At 39.6% G+C, this 17,989-nt stretch overlaps 1 protein-coding gene across 1 annotated transcript in view; it reads right to left on the bottom strand.

Moving 5' to 3' along the window:
• Positions 1-6,965: 6,965 nt before the first annotated feature.
• The window catches only part of TMEM278 (transmembrane protein 278), a 223,010-nt gene continuing 211,986 nt past the window's right edge, over positions 6,966-17,989 (bottom strand). Inside the window, exon 2 of the mRNA XM_077457575.1 lies at positions 6,966-16,302. Coding sequence (XP_077313701.1) covers positions 16,033-16,302 — 270 coding nt within the window. The 3' untranslated portion in view covers positions 6,966-16,032. The remainder of the gene's footprint in view (positions 16,303-17,989) is intronic.

Here is a 17,989-nt window from a genome sequence, read left to right as displayed (position 1 = left end):
TACTCTGCAATACCCTGCCAATACATACCCTGCCAATACTCTGCAATACCCTGCCAATACTCTGCAATACCCTGCCAATAGTCTGCAATACCCTGCCAATACTCTGCAATACCCTATCAATACTCTACAATACATACCCTATCAATACTCTGCAATACCCTGCCAATACTCTGCAATACATACCCTGCCAATACTCTGCAATACCCTATCAATACTCTGCAATACCTTGCCAATACATACCCTGCCGATGCTCTGCAATACTCTGCCAATACTCTTCAATACATACCCTGCCAATACTCTGCAATACCCTGCCAATACTCTGCAATACTCTGCCAATACTCTACAATACATACCCTGCCAATACTTGCAATAACCTGCCAATACTCTGCAATAACCTATCAATACTCTGAAATACTGTGCCAATACTCTGCAATACCCTGCCAATACTCTGCAATACCCTATCAATACTCTGCAATACCCTGCCAGTACATACCCTGCCAATACTCTGCAATACCCTGCCAATACTCTGCAATACCCTGCCAATAGTCTGCAATACCCTGCCAATACTCTGCAATACCCTATCAATACTCTACAATACATACCCTATCAATACTCTGCAATACCCTGCCAATACTCTGCAATACATACCCTGCCAATACTCTGCAATACCCTATCAATACTCTGCAATACCTTGCCAATACATACCCTGCCGATGCTCTGCAATACTCTGCCAATACTCTTCAATACATACCCTGCCAATACTCTGCAATACTCTGCCAATACTCTTCAATACATACCCTGCCAATACTCTGCAATACCCTGCCAATACTCTGCAATACCCTGCCAATACTCTTCAATACATACCCTGCCAATACTCTGCAATACCCTGCCAATACTCTTCAATACTCTGCCAATACTTATTCCTGTTTGTGGGATATTTTCTAATGGGCTGTGTAACAGAATTTGGAACAGGGTGTATTTGTGGTAGAAATTCCCTGCGAGGGAAAGATCATCACCCATTGTGTTGATTGTTTTGTTTGACACGTTATTTTCTTTTTGTAAACTGGCACTTTACAATAAATGTTGTACTGTATTTTCTGTGAAGTATATATGCATATGAGCGTACCTTTTTTTTTTTTTTTTTTTGGTGGGGGAATGGATCTTGGGTGGGAGTTCCCACACTTTTTTTCCCAGGACTTGACCCCTGGTTAATACAATTGTATATGGTCACTTGCCCATCTTTCATTTCTCTTGGTCTATATATTTCCTTCACTTTGTATTGCTTTACTCTTTTGTAACCTCCTTTGCACATTTTTTAGGTGGTTGTTTTAATGGCTCCATCTGTGCACTGTCACGTCACTTTTTTCACTTTTCTTTCTCCAGGCATTTTATTTCTTTGGTACTTGGCAGTGCTACCAGGTTCATCATAAAAATTACCTTCTATTTATCTTATAGTGTTAGGACCTGGGCTTGAACCTGGGACCTCTGGTGTGGCTCTGCTTGCTGAGCCATCTGGAATGCCAGACAGCTCCTTGGACAGCTCCTTGGACAGCTCCTTGGACAGCTCCTTGGACAATTCCTTGAGTGATCTTGTCTTGAATCTTGTTTGCCTTGAACCTTGAACCCTTTGCTCCTCCCATGAACTTCCTGATTTAAGCCATGTCTCTGCACTTCCTGGTTGCCAGAATATTGTGCCTTCACCAGCCAATATCTTGCTTCTATCTCTCCTGCTGCTGACCGTATCCTCGCTACCTTTCGTTACCGACATTTGGCTTGTTCCTGGACTACGCTTCTGCTGAATCCCAACCTGCAACTATTGGTTACCGACTTTTGGCTTGTTTCTCAACTACGTTGTTTCTCAACTACGCTTCTGCTTGATCCCTACCTGCTATATCTGCTACCAGAACCCGGCTTGCTCACCTCCTGGTGGGGCTATCCTGAGGACCGCGACCTGGCACTAACATGCAGCCAAGCCCATCTCCACCTTCGGGAGCTCTGGTGAATACCGGTTAGTGCTTCACCTCAGGTGAACCCGTGTCATCAGCCAGGGTGACCTGTGTGAATATCTGCTCTGCTGCTATAGCTACTGGCCTCTGAGCCTGACTCCAGACCGTGACATATAGATTCTTCTTGCCATTATCGGCATAATACTACAATTACTCTATTTGCTGGCTGGGGGCTTCTCATTGTCGGCCGGGTGTTCTGGGGGACTCTTTGTGCCTCAGCTCCTGGTGGAGGCTTGATGAGGCGATCCATACACACCGGGACAACTCATGCTCTGAATTCCTACGGGGTGTAAGTTCTGTGGACTTGACCATCTTTTTTTCTATATAAAATTTATTTGTATATAATATTTCTTATACTATGGGCTTTTTAATTTAGAACATCTGTTATCATTCATTATTTACAGACATTATACATTTGCTCCTGATGAGTCGGTCAACCGACGAAACGCGTCAAGCTAGTGAGGATGCAATCCCTCACATTTCCATCATTTGTTACAACATTTTTATGAATTCTATTGTACATTATTACTGTACTATTTCTTTGAAATTTGTATACATTTTTTTTCCCTGTTATGATTATTAAGTTCTATATCATGTTTACTCGGATGTCATGTCTATATATGTATTGAATACTCATTGGTCACATAGAAACACTCCTTGACATTCATGTATAATTAATAATAAAATTTCTACTCTTACATTGTTTTTGAGCCTGCCTCATTTAAAGTCCCATACTCGTTTTGTCTTTTGAATTTTTTTGTTTATAGCGCAAAAAATAAAAAGCGCAAAGGTGATCAAATACCACCAAAAGAAAGCTCTCTTTGTGGGGAAAAAAGGATGTCAATTTTATTTGGGTACAACCACACAATTGTCAACGACGCAGTGCTGTATCACAAAAAATGGCCCGGTCTGAAGTGGTTAAAATGTAATTTGTAGTGTACAAAAATTTAAAATGCATGTCTAAATGTATAAAACTATGCCATTTTTTAATCCTTGGGCTATATTTGGCCATCTTTATAAGTGTTTACATATTTCTTACATTATATTTGACTTCCTTAACAAGATGCCACTTTATAGCACGATATGAAAAGGATCCATTTACTACACTAAGAGGTCCAAAGCTGGGGTCCTCTTTACTTTAAAAATAGAAATTCCCTTTAGATACTATTACAAAATCATATTAGGAGTTAAAGTGGTTGTCACCCTCTTTACAACCACTGTTTACTACAGACAAATTAGGCTTACCCATAGCTACACTGGATATCTCCTAAAACTGTTTAGGAGATATCCCTGTATTTGCATGTGCCGACATCATCGACACATATGTACTTAAGAAATCTGAAGCATTGGCACGTACGTTACCAGCAGCTCCAGCGCGCATGCACGGGAGTGACGCCATTGTGGCTCCAGCCAATCACAGCACTGGAGCAGCGATACCCAGAAGTAACCCCCAGGAGTGATGTTGACCACCGGAGTGGTGAACAAGGACTGCTGCAGGGGCTTCGATCTCAGGTAAGTAATTCATAATGAGCTAGTATGTTATGCATACTAGCTCATTATGCCTTTGTTTTGCAGCCCTTTTTTTTTTTCGGTTTACAACCAGTTTAAAAAGACTACCCTAATTTCACTTATGATCATGTTCTATCTTTTACCATTTTGAAGCAGACTGAGATAGATAGATAGACCTTACAAAAGTATTTACTCCCCTTGGCATTTTTCGTGTCTTGTTGCCTCACAATCTGGAATTAACATGGATTGTTTGAGGATTTGCATCATTTAATTTACAGAACATGCCCACAACTTTGAAGATGTTTTTTTTTATTGTGAAGAAAACAACAAATAGGACAAAATAACAGAAAAAGTCAATGTGCATAACTATTCACCCCCTAAAGTCAATACTTTGTAGAGCCACCTTTTGCGGGTATCACAGCTCCTAGTCGCTTTGGATAAATCTCTATGAGCTTGCCACATCCTGCCATTGGGAATTTTGCCCATTCCTCCTTGCAAAACTGCTCCAGCTTGGTTTGCACTTGTGAACAGCAATCTTTAAGTCTGACCACAGATTTTTTATTGGATTGAGGTCTGGGCTTTGACTAGGCCATTCCAACACATTTACATGTTTCCCTTCAAACCACTCAAGTGTTGCTTTAACTACAGCGTGTTTGGGGTCATTGTCTTGCTGGAAGGTGAACCTCCGCCCTAGCCTCAAATCACACACAGAGTGGTACAGGTAATGCTAAAGAATATCCCTGTATTTAGCACCATCCATCTTTCCCTCAACTTTGACCAGTTTTCCAGTCCTGACTGCTGAAAAACATCTCCCCAGCATGATGCTGCCACCACCATGTTTCATTGTGGGGATGGTGTTGGGTTTGCGCCAAACATAGCGTTTTCTTTGATGGCCAAAAAGTTAAATTTTTCGTTTTTGGACCAGAGCATCTTCCTCCATACATTTTGGGAGTCTCCCACATGCCTTTTTGCAAACTCAAAACGTGCCATGTTGTTTTTTGCTGAAAGTAATGGCTTTCTTCTGGCCACTCTGCCATAAAGCCTAACTTTATGCAGCTTATTGTCGTCCTATGTACAGATACTCCAGCCTCTGCTGTGGAACTCTGCAGCTCCTCCAGGGTTACCCCAGGTCTCTGTGCTGCCTCTCTGATTAATGCCCTCCCTGCCTGGCCCGTGAGTTTTGGTGTGCGGCCATCTCTTGGCAGGATTGCTATTGAGACGTGTTCTTTCCATTTGGTTATGATAGATTTGATGGTGGGATCATCAAAGATTTGGATATTTTTTTATAACCTAGCCCTGACTTGTACTTCTCAGCAACATTGTCTCTTAGGCCGCGTACACACGCGCGGACTGTTCGCCCAACTTTGTCCGCTGAACAGTGTTTGGGCGGACAGTCCGCTCGTGTGTGGGCTTTCAGCGGACAGTTTCAGCGGACAGTTTGATGAACAAGGTTTTTCGGAAATTCCGTAAAACTGTCCGCTCAAACCTTGTTTGAGCGAACAGTCCGCCCGTGTGTAGGCTTGTTCGTCAAACTAAGTTCCGCGCATGCTCAGAAAGGATTTACACGCCGAAAGTTATAATGCAGTGTATAGGACGTCGTATTTTTCGTCCCGTCGTACGTGCCGTTCACGTCATCGCGCACGGTTTCAGCAAACTGTTCGTCCGTCGTGTGTGGCCATGTCCGTCCATGCTAAGTTTGAGCCGACTGTTTGCCGAAACTGTTTGACGGACAAAGTTGGGCGAACAGTCCCCGCGTGTGTACGCGGCCTTACTTGTTTGGAGAGTTCCTTGGTCTTCATGGCAGTGTTTGGTTAGTGGTGCCTCTTAGGTGTTGCAGCCTCTGGGGCCTTTCAAAAAGGTGTGTATATGTACTGACAGATCATGTGACACTTAGATTGCACACAAGTGGACATCATATCACTAATTATGTGACTTCTGAGGGTAATTGGTGGCACCAGAGCTTTTTATGGGCTTCATAACAAAGGGGGTAAATACATACGCACATGCCAAATTATCTATTTTTTATTTCTGAAAAATAGTTTGATGTATATATTTTTTTTTTTTACTTCACCAACTTAGCCTATTGTGCTCTGATCCATAACATATAATCCAGATTAAAAAAACATTAAACTAAAGGCTGTAATGTAACAAAATAGGTAAAAAGCTGGGGGGGGGGGGGGGATACTTTTGCAAGGCAAAAGTATAACATGTTTGTGTTTTTTTTTTTTAAGTCTTTACAATCACTTTAATATGAGTGGCTCACACTGATATACGTCGGCAGAATAGCACCGTTGCGCAAACCGCCAAACCCATACGGCGGCTAGTTTAAGAGACGCCATTCCTAATGAGTAGGAACAATGATCTGACCCCTCCTCTAGTCGATCCCATTTCCTCACAGTTAGAAACGCCTCCCAGGGAGCACATTTAACCCCTTGATCGTCCCTTAATGTTAATCCCTTCCCTGCTAGTGACATTTACACAGTAATCAGTGCATTTTTATAGCACTGATCACTGTATAACTGTCAATGGTCCCAAAAAGTGTCAAAAGTGAATGTGCGTAATTACTAGTAAAAAAATAAAATAATAATAAAAATGCCATAAATCTATTCCCTATTTTGTAGATGCTATAACTTTTGCGCAAACCAATCAATATATGCTTATTATGATTTTTTTTACTAAAAAAATGTAGAAGAATACATATTGGCCTAAACTGATGAAGAAATTTGTTTTTCAAAATTTTTTGAGGGATATTTATTATAGCAAAATGTAAAAGAAAATAGTTTTTTTTTTTCAAATTTGATAGTCTTTATTTTGTTTATAGTGCAAAAAATAAAAAGCGAGGCGATCAAATACCACCAAAAGAAAGCTCTCTTTGTGGGACATCAATTTTATTTGGGTACAATGTCTCAGGACAGCACAATTGTCAAGTAAAATGATGCAGTGACGTATCACAAAAAATGGCCCGGTCAGGAAGGGGACTGAAGTGGTTAAAATGTAATTTGTAGTGTGCAAAATTTAAAACACATGTCTAAATGTATAAAACTATGCAATTGTTTAATCCTTGGGCTATATTTGGCCATGTTTCTAAGTGTTTACATATTTCTTACATTATATTTGGCTGACTTAACAAGATGCCTCTTTATAACACGATATGAAAAGGATCCATTTACTACACTAAGAGGTCCAAAGCTGGGTCCTCTTTACTTTAAAAATAGAAATTCCTTTTAGATATTCCTTTTTAGTTACAAAATCATATTATGAGTTAAGACTGCCCTAATTTCACTTACGATCATGTTCTATCTTTTACCATTTTGAAGTAGACTGAGATAGATAGATAGATAGATAGATAGATAGATAGATAGATAGATAGATAGATAGATAGATAGATAGATAGATAGATAGATAGATAGATAGATAGACTAAACCATACAACAAACATAATGCAATAAGTAATTTTAAACAGACTTTATTACATCACAATAAATACAGAATATTCACACAGTTGGACTGAATGCATTTTATTTATTTCCATTGTAGCTAATCATATTCAGTGCTACCTTGTAGGGCACCATATCATTGTAAGGTTTTTATATCAATGCTAAACAAACTAGATAAGATACTATATTTCCAAACAATGAAAAACTGCATAATGCTTCAAAATAAAATACCGTCTATTTCATGGAAATCACTGTGCTTTTCCCCAGGATAAATCGGTGGATGAGGTTCTGTTCAACTTTCTGGATTACAGTTAGAATAGAACTAGAATAGTTTAAAAACAGCTGGTGCTTAAAGTATCTCAAAAACACCAAGTCCTCTTTAAGTAAGGAAACATTTCATTCCAGAAGCCCATTGTAAGTAAGAAAAACATTAATGTTTGTTAACAAATAATAATTGTGAACATGCTATTGATTTCTTTTAAGAAACGATTCAGCAACCTTCCAGTGAGAGATTACAGGGATCATGGTACAGCACCTGTTGCTCGATTCTTCGCAAAGTATCTTGGATTGTGCTTGAAAAACACAGCATATCGGTTGTGCCATGGGAGCAATATGTATTCACTATCATAAAAAGAGGATCTGAGTAAAATTATAGGTAGGCAATAATTGTTATAGTGGATATTACAGAGATTCTGTAAAAAAAAAGAAGCACTTGATACCCTTAGGACCTGTGTGTTGTGTCAGAATTGACTTTAGTGTAAATATAATATGTGGGTACTATTGTGCTTAAAGATATAAAGGGTTGTGCCTTTGGGCAGATAGCTTTCTGTTCATTATGTCTGCATTTGACATATGTTTAGAATGCTTCTGATGTTTTTTTCTTAAATAGTATGTAAAATTATAAAAAATGTGTGCCACGTAATTATAAATGCAGCTGCACCAGGGTCAGGGCAAGGGATGGACGGAAGTGTTGGCTGCCCTGTTTACTATAGAGATGGGGGCACCTTACTTCTGTTACATGGCTGACAGGAGTAGTGACATCTACAGTGATTTTGACAATCAAGTGACTGCTGGGCGTAGGATCCCCTATGCTTGCACATCATGAACGGGTGGGGGATGCAGTTTGGCATCTTTGCCTTGGCTACTGGATGGGCTGCAATTATAGTTTTCCCCTACTCCCTCTACAAAGCCCCACAAATAAATACCTATTGATTCTGCATGTGAAATCCACTTAATACAGCTTCCTGGGATGGGGTGGCAACTGTGCTGCACAACCCCTGAATTCAAAGTAGAGTTGCTACTCTCAAGTAGTCTGTGCCTGCTTTACAGTGGGATGAGATGTTGCGGAGTTTGGCAATTAGCATTGTACATATATACAGTATATGTATATGTTTGGGTTTTCCAAACTCATTACTATGTCACTAATCACTTAGCTAAGAAAATCAAGTTTAGTGTATCTACTTTGGACTGTTGGGCTGACGTAATTAGGCAGAGCAAACATCAGTAATGTTGTAAGAATGGCCATCAATGGCTCTTTAGAAATAATATTTCAGTGTTTGGTAGATGCTGAAGAATTAAACCACCTGCTAGTTTCTTATACTACATCTCTTGTGAACTCCTTCCATTATAAAGGGTTTTCGCCAGTGGCAGCTGGTGAGTTCTTCTTTTGGAGCGGTGGCAAACAACCACCACCCCAAGCGGTCCAGTGCTTACCTGATCTAGGTGGTGGGCTTTGGTGTTCTCCAGCAAGGCCCACCCTGCACGGGCACGACCTGCCTCCTGATTGACGGGGATGAACTTTAGTTTGAAAATAGCAAAAATGTATTCGCTACCATCAAACAACTGGGTGGGCTCGGAGTGCAGTGCTCTGCGCCCCAAGCCCACCCTTTTTTTGAAGCCTATTAGAACCTCTGACTCTAATAAGCTCTAATCATGTGCTTCGAAAAAATACCCACCCCTCACTGAAATCCATAGTCCGGCCCCCTGTAGATCAGGGGGCCGGACGCATGGATGGGGGGTGGCACCTGTGCATCCTCTATGGACGGGTCTCCTCTGGTTCTCGCTCTCTCTGTTGGATTGTTTTGTATTTTATGTTATAAGGTTTTGGGTTTGCTGCTACCATGGGTTCAAAGTAAAACCTGCAGATTTCATGGTTCCAGTGAGATTATGTTTAGATTTACTTAGAGAAATGTTTTAACCATAATGTACTGCATGGCCTTTGAACTATAACAAACAGACTTAGAAGGGCTTTAAGATAAGCCATCCCCTTACTATAAACGAGGGTTGGAGGGCCCGAGTGTACAGAGGGGGATATTTACAAAAACTGGAGCAATCAGTATTTGGTGCAGCTGTACATGGTAACCAACTTCTAACTTCAGCTTGTTCTTTGACAATAAAACCTGGAAGTTGATTGATTTCTATGCAGAGCTGCACCAGATTTTGCACGCTCCATTTTTTGGAAATCTCCAAAGTATCAGTGTATTTGTAACTGTTGTAGGCAAAGGATAGGGTAAATAGTATGGGAAAAGATTAGATTAGGGTGAGTGAGAAAATAGTATATTAATTCTGATTGTTAGATCTCTGTGCAAGTAAACACCTTTGTTTAATTTTTTTTGTTCTTAACATTGTGGGGGGGGGGGGGTTAGTCACTTTTAGCTGCTGTCCTGTCCATAACAAACTTTTTTAAGTTCTGGGGTCCTCAAAGCAGGGACATGCAGTTATGGGAGGCAGAGCCTCACCTGCCATGGACATAAAGGAAAAAAATAAAATAAATAAAATTATTGAGCTTCGAGACTCGTAGCTCAGCAACCTGGGATCAAGGTAGCTGAAATCCTACCACATCACTGGTCAAAATTTGGAGCTCCTGCCACCTATGGTTCCGGAGATACTGGGCTCCTTGTGCAGCCTGTTAGAAGCTACATACAAAGAGGCAAGTTTAAATACAAGCTGGCACACTCTATTGGCAGCTGACTGAGAGGATGAATTCACAGTGCCTTTCACTTCTTGTCAGAAGCACTGAGCTTAATGGACAGCTTGGAGCCTTGGACCAATGGTAAAGCACCATTGGAGCAAGCTGTCCAATTAAAATGCTGCAGTGGAGGCTGTCCTCTCAATGCAGTGTCATAGAAGGGGGCATGTGTCTAAAGACAACTGCTCCCTTCCAGCCCAGCCCTCTTAACGAGAAGGAAAAAGCATGGGTTTATGGGTATAAGTTTTACCCACAATCCCAAGTTTTTCCCACACAGTTAAGAGGGAGAATGAGAATTTTCTGCTGCGGAAAAGATACTGTTATAATCAAGCTAAATCATATATTATTATGCTATATGTTATAACATAATAATTTATTATTTATATATTTAGTGTGAGATTACTGGTTTGAAGTTATAACTTCAAACTTCAGTAATTTGTCCGTTAAAACACCTGCTTGAGTACAGCTTTTGAAAATATAGTAAATTACCTTAAAAACAATATATAATAATTATTTGTATATTACTTATGGTAATTAACCCCTTGCCACCCAGGCCAATTCTAACACGTCTCTCCTACATGTAAAAATCATTTTTTTTCCTAGACAATTACTTAGAACCTCCAAACTTTCTCTCTCTCTCTCTCTCTCTCTCTCTCTCTCTCTATATATATATATATATATATATATATATATATATATAATTTTTTAGCAGACACCCTAGGGAATAACATGGTGGACTTTTCATGTTACACGGTAGTTTTCAAACGTATTTGTTTTTTGGGGAAAAAACGGTTTCATGAATATAAAAAAGAAAAAAAACTAAAGTCAGCCTGATTTTATGTATACTATGAAAGATGATGTTACGCCAAGTAAATAGATACCTAACATGTCACGGTTTAAAATTGCACACGCTTATGGAATGGCGCCAAACTTCTGTACTTTAAAATCTCCATAGGCGACACTTGAATTTTATTTACGGGTTACATGTTTAGAGTTACAGAGGAAGTCTAGTGCTAGAATTATTGCTCTCGTGCTAATGTTTGTGGCGTATGTAACCTGTGCGTATCTGGCTCTGATACTAGCCAGTGCCTCTCCAGCCACGGACCTCACTGCACGTCCCCGGCTCAAAGTGTAACATTTACTTGTGGAACTGCACCGCAACTTCTGCACCATAGAAAATGAAGCCTCTTGTATGACCAGTATGAACTACACCCAAAAATAAAAAAAAACATTCTACATAATTTAATGTTAAAGTAAATTTTACATATACGTATTAATCTTACCCAATCTTTGAGGAACAACCCTGATCAGACAGGCTGAATTTTGGCTGTATTTTACTGATAGTTAAGGAGCACTGCAGTCACCCTCTTTTATCCAGAAATGTCTGCTAATGTATAACAGTAGATTTCAGCTGTGCACTGAATATAAATACAATACCAGCTATCTCATTTCATTCATATTATGAAATTTGCATGCATACTTGTGAATGGTATAATTATCTCTTCTGGAAAGTCATTTGTATTATAGGTTTAATGTGAATACTGCATTTCAATGTATTCATTACAAATCCACTGTGGAAAACTAAAGACAACCAGGCATGTCTGAGTCAACATTAAAGGAGCCTAATGTTTTCTGTGACTTTGGTGAGCACTATATTGCTCTGTGCTAGTATCAGTTTTAGACCCAGTGAGGTATATACATGACGTTGGGAGGTGTTACTGCACAGGGAGTTAACCATGTGTTGAAACATTTCAACATCCGACAAAACCATACTAGATATTGAATGTAGTGAAGAAATTCCAACAACTGCTACATTCGTTTCACCATAATAAAAAGCTCATTTAGACTGTATAAACAGAACTGAAATTTATGTTTAAAGTTCTTTTGAATAAAACCTGTGTTCTAATTAAGGGTTTGTATAGACAGGCATTGGTAAACACTGCATTTTGCATTTGAACACTGCACAACACAAATGCATAAGAGCAAAAGCAAAATGCAGCAAACCAATGCTCTTTGCCTGAAATGTCAATGGTTCTGAACAGGACTAGTGTTAAATGTAAAGCAGGTCAAATGCAGCCTCAAAACTGCCATCCACACTACACAAATAAAGAAAATATAAATTTTTAGATTTGCTTTTGATGTGTGCTTTAGAGGGACAGGACAGGAACAACATATATCTACATGGTAAATTGACAGAGGACAGTGAACACCATAAGGTACTAGATGGTAGCTTATTCTATGTCATTATTTTGACAGCACCAGCAGAGCTTGCTCAAAATCTAAAACTCAATTAATCACTTGAAATCAGCTAAATATACACTATATTACCAAAAGTATTGGGGCACCTGCCTTTACACGCACACGAACTTTAATAGCATCCCAGTCTTGGTCCGTAGGTGTCAATATTGTGTTGGCCCAACCTTTGCAACGATACCAGCTTCAACTATATTGGGTTATCTGTTCTTAAGTTAAAGTATTGATACACTCCTTAAGTTAAGTGCCTTTGTGTGGGCATTTCTTGAACTGTTTAAATAACTTGGATTTTAATGTGACATCTATTCCTCTTTGCAGTGCTCGGTGGCTGCTATATATATAAAATATTCCCCAGTTTCATTTTTGAGAGGACTCGCCTTACATTTCCACATCTCCTATCATGGTGTGTTGAAAATATATTCTTTGACCTTTTTGTTTTGCACTAATATACATATGATTCCAGTATCTGAATCTTATTATATTTTTTTATCAGACTATAGGTTTTTGAGTCCCCTAATGTGGGGTTCTCATACTCGCCAGGGCAGACCTATTCCATGGGTAAAGCAGTATGCAGGGGATACCATCATACATGTTTTGTATCATGTTTATTATTTTTTAATACTTACTGTTGTTGTGATTAATCTCTTTTCCCTTTTAATTTTAGCATGCTATTGATGTTTTCTCTATAGCACTATATGTAAAAAGCTCCTGAAAAAGCGGTGTCTTTTTCCGCGAAACATGTCGAGGGTTTCATGCACAGATGATACGTGGTTATTTGACGATGGCTATTGAGCCTATTGTAGAGGACACTTTTGCTGAGCCTTTTAAAAAAAAAGATTTGTACATTTAAATGTGTTTTTATGAAATAATTGTATTTTTATACTTATTTTGGGTATCCCAAGCTTGTGTATGGTACCATAAAAGTCCATTAAAAGCCTAAATTCAGCATTCTCTTCATGTTACATGTTACACCCTAAATGTAGGTGGAACATCTATAATGTTCCAAAGGTAAACTTGTCTTTTATAGAGATTCTTCAGTTTCAGGCATAAAATGGAAAACTCATTATCCAAATCACAATCTTTGTTGCTTGACAAGGGGCTCCTGCTCAGAATTTCTGTCTATCAACAACAAGGCTGCTCAGCATTGCTGAAACATCTGATCAATATGTGTTTCTGAGAAGGATTATCTTCTCTGTCAGGAGGATAAAACTGTCCCAGAAAAATTTCTGTGCTCAAAGGTTTTTGTTTTTTTTTGCTTTTTAAAGTGTTAAATGGTAATGATCAGCAACTAGAGCAGAAATTTGTGAACCGCTGCAATTGACAAGTTGCCATCTTAGTCTATTCTTATGCTCTGGTGTGTCCTTGATGATATGCAAGGTGAATGGAAACAAGGAATCACTACTCTACTGTAGCACTGACCTACTATTTCAAAGTTCAGAGTATTGAAGTAGTGCATTTGTAGCTCCAGTTCTATTATGAGGACATTTCTTAGCTGTAAATAGCTGGCTGACCTGGGATCACCAATGCATTTCCTCTTATATTGTCAGGCTTACAATGGTTATTACTGAAGAAAAGAAGCTTGGCTGGGAAACGAATAGCCAAGTAACAGCATGCGAAAGATGATGGATCTACCTTCCTAGAAATTAATACATACTAACACTTAAGTGCATCCTTTGGTCTTACAAGATTGAATGTGGAGGAATAGCTTTTGAAACTCTATCTCTACAGATATAATGCATATCTTCAAATTCATTTCTGCATCCCAGTGGAATTACCTTGGGTCCTTGATCCAAGGCTGTATATGGGGCATTGACTTTTGCCCAGGTTGAGAATTTAGTGAACCTGTATTTTCCCATACAGAGCAAACCAACGTGTTCACTTTAAAGTGCATACACGCCTTATTTTTGCTCTTTGGCTGCTCTACCAAGAGTGAAGACAGTAACCCTCTGCAAGATTTGAGTTTACTCTACACTACCTATACCCAAAATGTACTGGCTATTTTCGTTGCTCTTGGTGGCTGACAGGAGAATCGGGGGGAGAGCAGGAATCTTTTGGACAAGCATCTTGGTGGAAATTATAGGCATGTCCAAGGCATGATCCAAATCCATCAATAGCCTAGGCCCTAGGGGTTGGAAACCTTTTCCTCATTAAACTTTAACTTACCAACATTAGGCAACTGGCATACCGGTGGACAATAGTGCCAAAGCCATACAGTTTATTGTAGCAATAAGGGGGTGCAAACAATCAGATAAAAGGGCTTAGTTTGCTAGGCTAGAACATGTTATTTTCTGTAGCAATTGTTATTTTCAGCCATGGGACTGTTTTTTTTAGCACTTATTGTCCTTCTTTGCTGGAAATAATGGTCATTATAGAAAATAATGATCATTAAAGGTTGGTGAATTGAGTCTAATGTCTTCAGGTTTATCTGCATTTAGTGGTTCTCATGTAGTGGTGGTTTCATGGTTATGACTGCATATTAGGAGTCTACAGACTCAATTTGCTAAGCTATAGAAATCATTATTTGCTATAATGACTACAAATAACAGTCCCATAGCTGAAAATAACAATTGTTATGGCAAATAACACATGGGTTACAATTTAGAGACTTGAGTCTTATGCGTACCTGACAAAAGTGTTTTCAAAACAATTGCAGGTTATTCCATATTGAAGTTGAAGTTGCGTCTGTATTTATCGATAAGAAAAACTAAAAATAATCCCCAGTTTTCACTTTAAAACTCAACTCCAGGACATTGAAAAGTCTCCCCTGCAGTGGGGGTGCACCGCCACTACAAGGGTTAATAGCTTGTTTAGGTCTAGAAGACTTATTTATTGTATAGAGGGGTCACTCTATCAAGCACAACATCCCATGTTGATATGCTAAAGAAAAGGTACTTGGTCTATGGGACTTGTTTAAGTAGATTTACATACTCGATCCTCTACTACTCCACTCTGCTAGACTGGTCCCCACAGCATCTTCTCCCCCATGTTCCAGCAGTCTAAGGTCCTGACATCATCAAGCCCTGCATTGGATGTGAGGATGCCAAGGGACAGTCCACCGCCTTGAGCTAGGAGAGCAGGATCAGGTAAGTAAAAATGTTTTTTTCTGTCCGAGACTAAATGAACCATTAACTCCTGCAGGGCAGATTCAGCCACACTGCAAGACGGAATGTTCAAGTTTGCTGGAGTTGAGCTTTGGGACCACAAAGTCTTCAAACATTCATAAACACTTTGTGAGTGCCAGTGTCTGGTGTAACATGAGTTTTTTATTTTTTTTGCTCCTGCTGAGGGCCAGTACTTAGCCACCACTAACAAACATACCTGTTTACAATAAACATGGGTTTTAAGTTAATTTAGGATATTGATTTAAGGTATTGAGTCCCAAGTCTAATAAATTTAAGTGACTGACACTTAAATAATAAATAATTACCATAGGAAGCAATTAAAGCTGCTGTAGAGTGAAGTCAGAACCCCTATTTGAATGTCTGATTTAGGTAATTTATTCAGAAAGCACTGAAGTCCCTGGGCAGCCATAGAACCAGCAATTTAAAAAAAGAGTTAGCACTGGCAACTCAGTTTGGGTTTCCTTTTTAAAGAAATATGGTGCCACTTTTTAGTCCCTAATATCTAAGCGGTTGCCCAACTCTGTTCTAGCAGTTCATATATTTTACAACAAGTCATTACAGGATATTATGTCACATGTATGTCACCAGCCAGGGAAAGCTAAATGTCTTTCAGATGTATTAACTAGGATGCCGGTAGACTCAAGTTTGTTTGATGTTGTTTAATTGGGGATGCAGCTTGTGATGGCACTTCCGCATGGACGTCAAATAAAAGCTCCTCGGAACAGTCCCAGATTTTTCTATACCCAGGCCTTCACATGATTATTCCATTCCCTGACACAGCTACATATTCCTCCCTCGTCATACCACCTCCATCGCACCCCCTTGTAGAGAGCCCGTGTGTAAGGCTGGAAGAGCATGAAGAGACGTAAGCGACGTGCCAGACCGCAGTACACCGCCATAGCCAGGACAATGAGTGGGGACATCATGACGAAACCCAGGATTATGAGTGCGGAGGAGCTGTTGTCATCTAGTAGGGTCTTGCAGTATGAGGCATCCGAGTGAAGGACCTGTGGAACAAGGACATAGGTTATCTAATTAGAACCATCATATATGTAGGTGCCAGCTGTTGAGAATAGAGAGTTTACAATGGCCTTTACTAGGTAAAGTTGTCCAGTCTTGTTTTTTAGGATTCATTCATACTTGCAAATAGGGCCATTAATGATTAGCTGTGGGATACCCAGCTGTTTTTTTTTTTTAAGGTGTATTATTAGAATAGAAAGGAGCTGCCCTGTGCTGGCAGCACACTGGAGAGCCAGATTGCTGCCCTCAGCACAATGCTTCAATAATCAACGCTCATATGAGCATCTGTGAATAGCTGCAGGAGCTGACAGCCTCCCATTGCTTTCAATGGGTCTTCCCACCCACAGCTAATTGCAGGGAACTGTTGGGTTGCTCACATTTACTCGCTAATGGCCCCAAGTGTAAATCGAGCCTATTACTTGTTATTTAGTCAGGCTACAAAGCAAGCAAAAAAAAAATTGGAATGTTTTATTATTATTATTATTATGTGTGTGTTATTTGTGTATTTTTTGAGCTGTAAGAGTTGCCCTTTGCTAACAGCACACTGGAGAGCTGGGCTCCCTGATTGTTGATAAGTGTAGCACTATGCTGAGGACAGCAATCTGGCTCTCTAGTGTGCTGCAGACAAAGGACAACTTCTCTCTGTTCTAATAGCACACCATTAGAAAGCAGCCTAACTGAATAACACTTATAAAAAACAGGACTTCAGCTGGGTTTAAAAAAAAAAAAAACATTTAATATATAGCAATAGCAGCTCACCAGTCTTTAGATGTGGTGTTTGCATTTTTTCTCTTTTTTGAGGGTTTTTTTTTTTCATTTCTGTTCACCTAATAATCCCATGAATAATATGCTTCCTGAATGTCAGTTCTCACTGATTTTACTGTAGCTGTAGGCTGCTCTCCTGATTTTTATTACAAGCAAGTCTTCCTCTCTTTATCTCCAATGTGGGGGAGGGGGGTTGATTTGCAGTTTACAGAAAATAGCATGGACGAAAAATTACATGTTTCAGCTTAATTCACAGAAAGCGACAAGATTGCTATGTTTTTTGCAAGATCAACAGACATGGGCGTGTGCACAGGGTGTTCCGGTGTGCGTGGGCACACCCTTATCACCCTGTGCAGTGCCAATGTCCGCTGCTTCCTGGTGCCCTATCTCAACCCTTTAGTGCTGCCAGCTTCCCTTCTCTACTCTCCCACCAGCTGCTGCAGTGGAAGTTTCAGGATCGAGAGTGGGAGAAGGGGCCAGTAAATATTTAATTTATTGGCCCCTTCCTTTTTTGAATAAATACAGTGAAAGATCTGTGCCAGTCACGTCTGTGTTCATTCTTAACTGAAGCCTAGTAAACTATGTTTACTAGGCTTCAGTTAGTGATTGAACTGGAAGCCGCTCAACACAGAACACTTCCCATTAGTTCACTGCCCAGTACAGCTGAGGCTGCAGAAAAAGGGGCTGGGGAAGATCTGTCTTCAATCCCTTTCTCTGTCTCAAAAGTGGGTGTCTGTTTAGACTCTTGATATTTCACCAAAGCCCCCAACTGGGCTCCTAAAAAAAGATTTGTAAAAAATAAAGAAAAAAAATGTAAAAGAAAAAAAAATGTAAAAAATAATAAAATTAAGAACTACTAACACCCATCTCTGCTCTACTGACACCGTCCACTGCTCTACTGATATACAT

This window comes from Lithobates pipiens, unplaced genomic scaffold (genome assembly GCF_037356315.1).
Source record: "Lithobates pipiens isolate NorthernLeopardFrog02 unplaced genomic scaffold, aLitPip1_a1.2 Scaffold_27, whole genome shotgun sequence".
Taxonomy (NCBI): domain Eukaryota; kingdom Metazoa; phylum Chordata; class Amphibia; order Anura; family Ranidae; genus Lithobates; species Lithobates pipiens.
The sequence above is the reverse complement of the archived record's forward strand: the minus strand, read 5'-3'. Positions and strand labels throughout refer to the sequence as shown.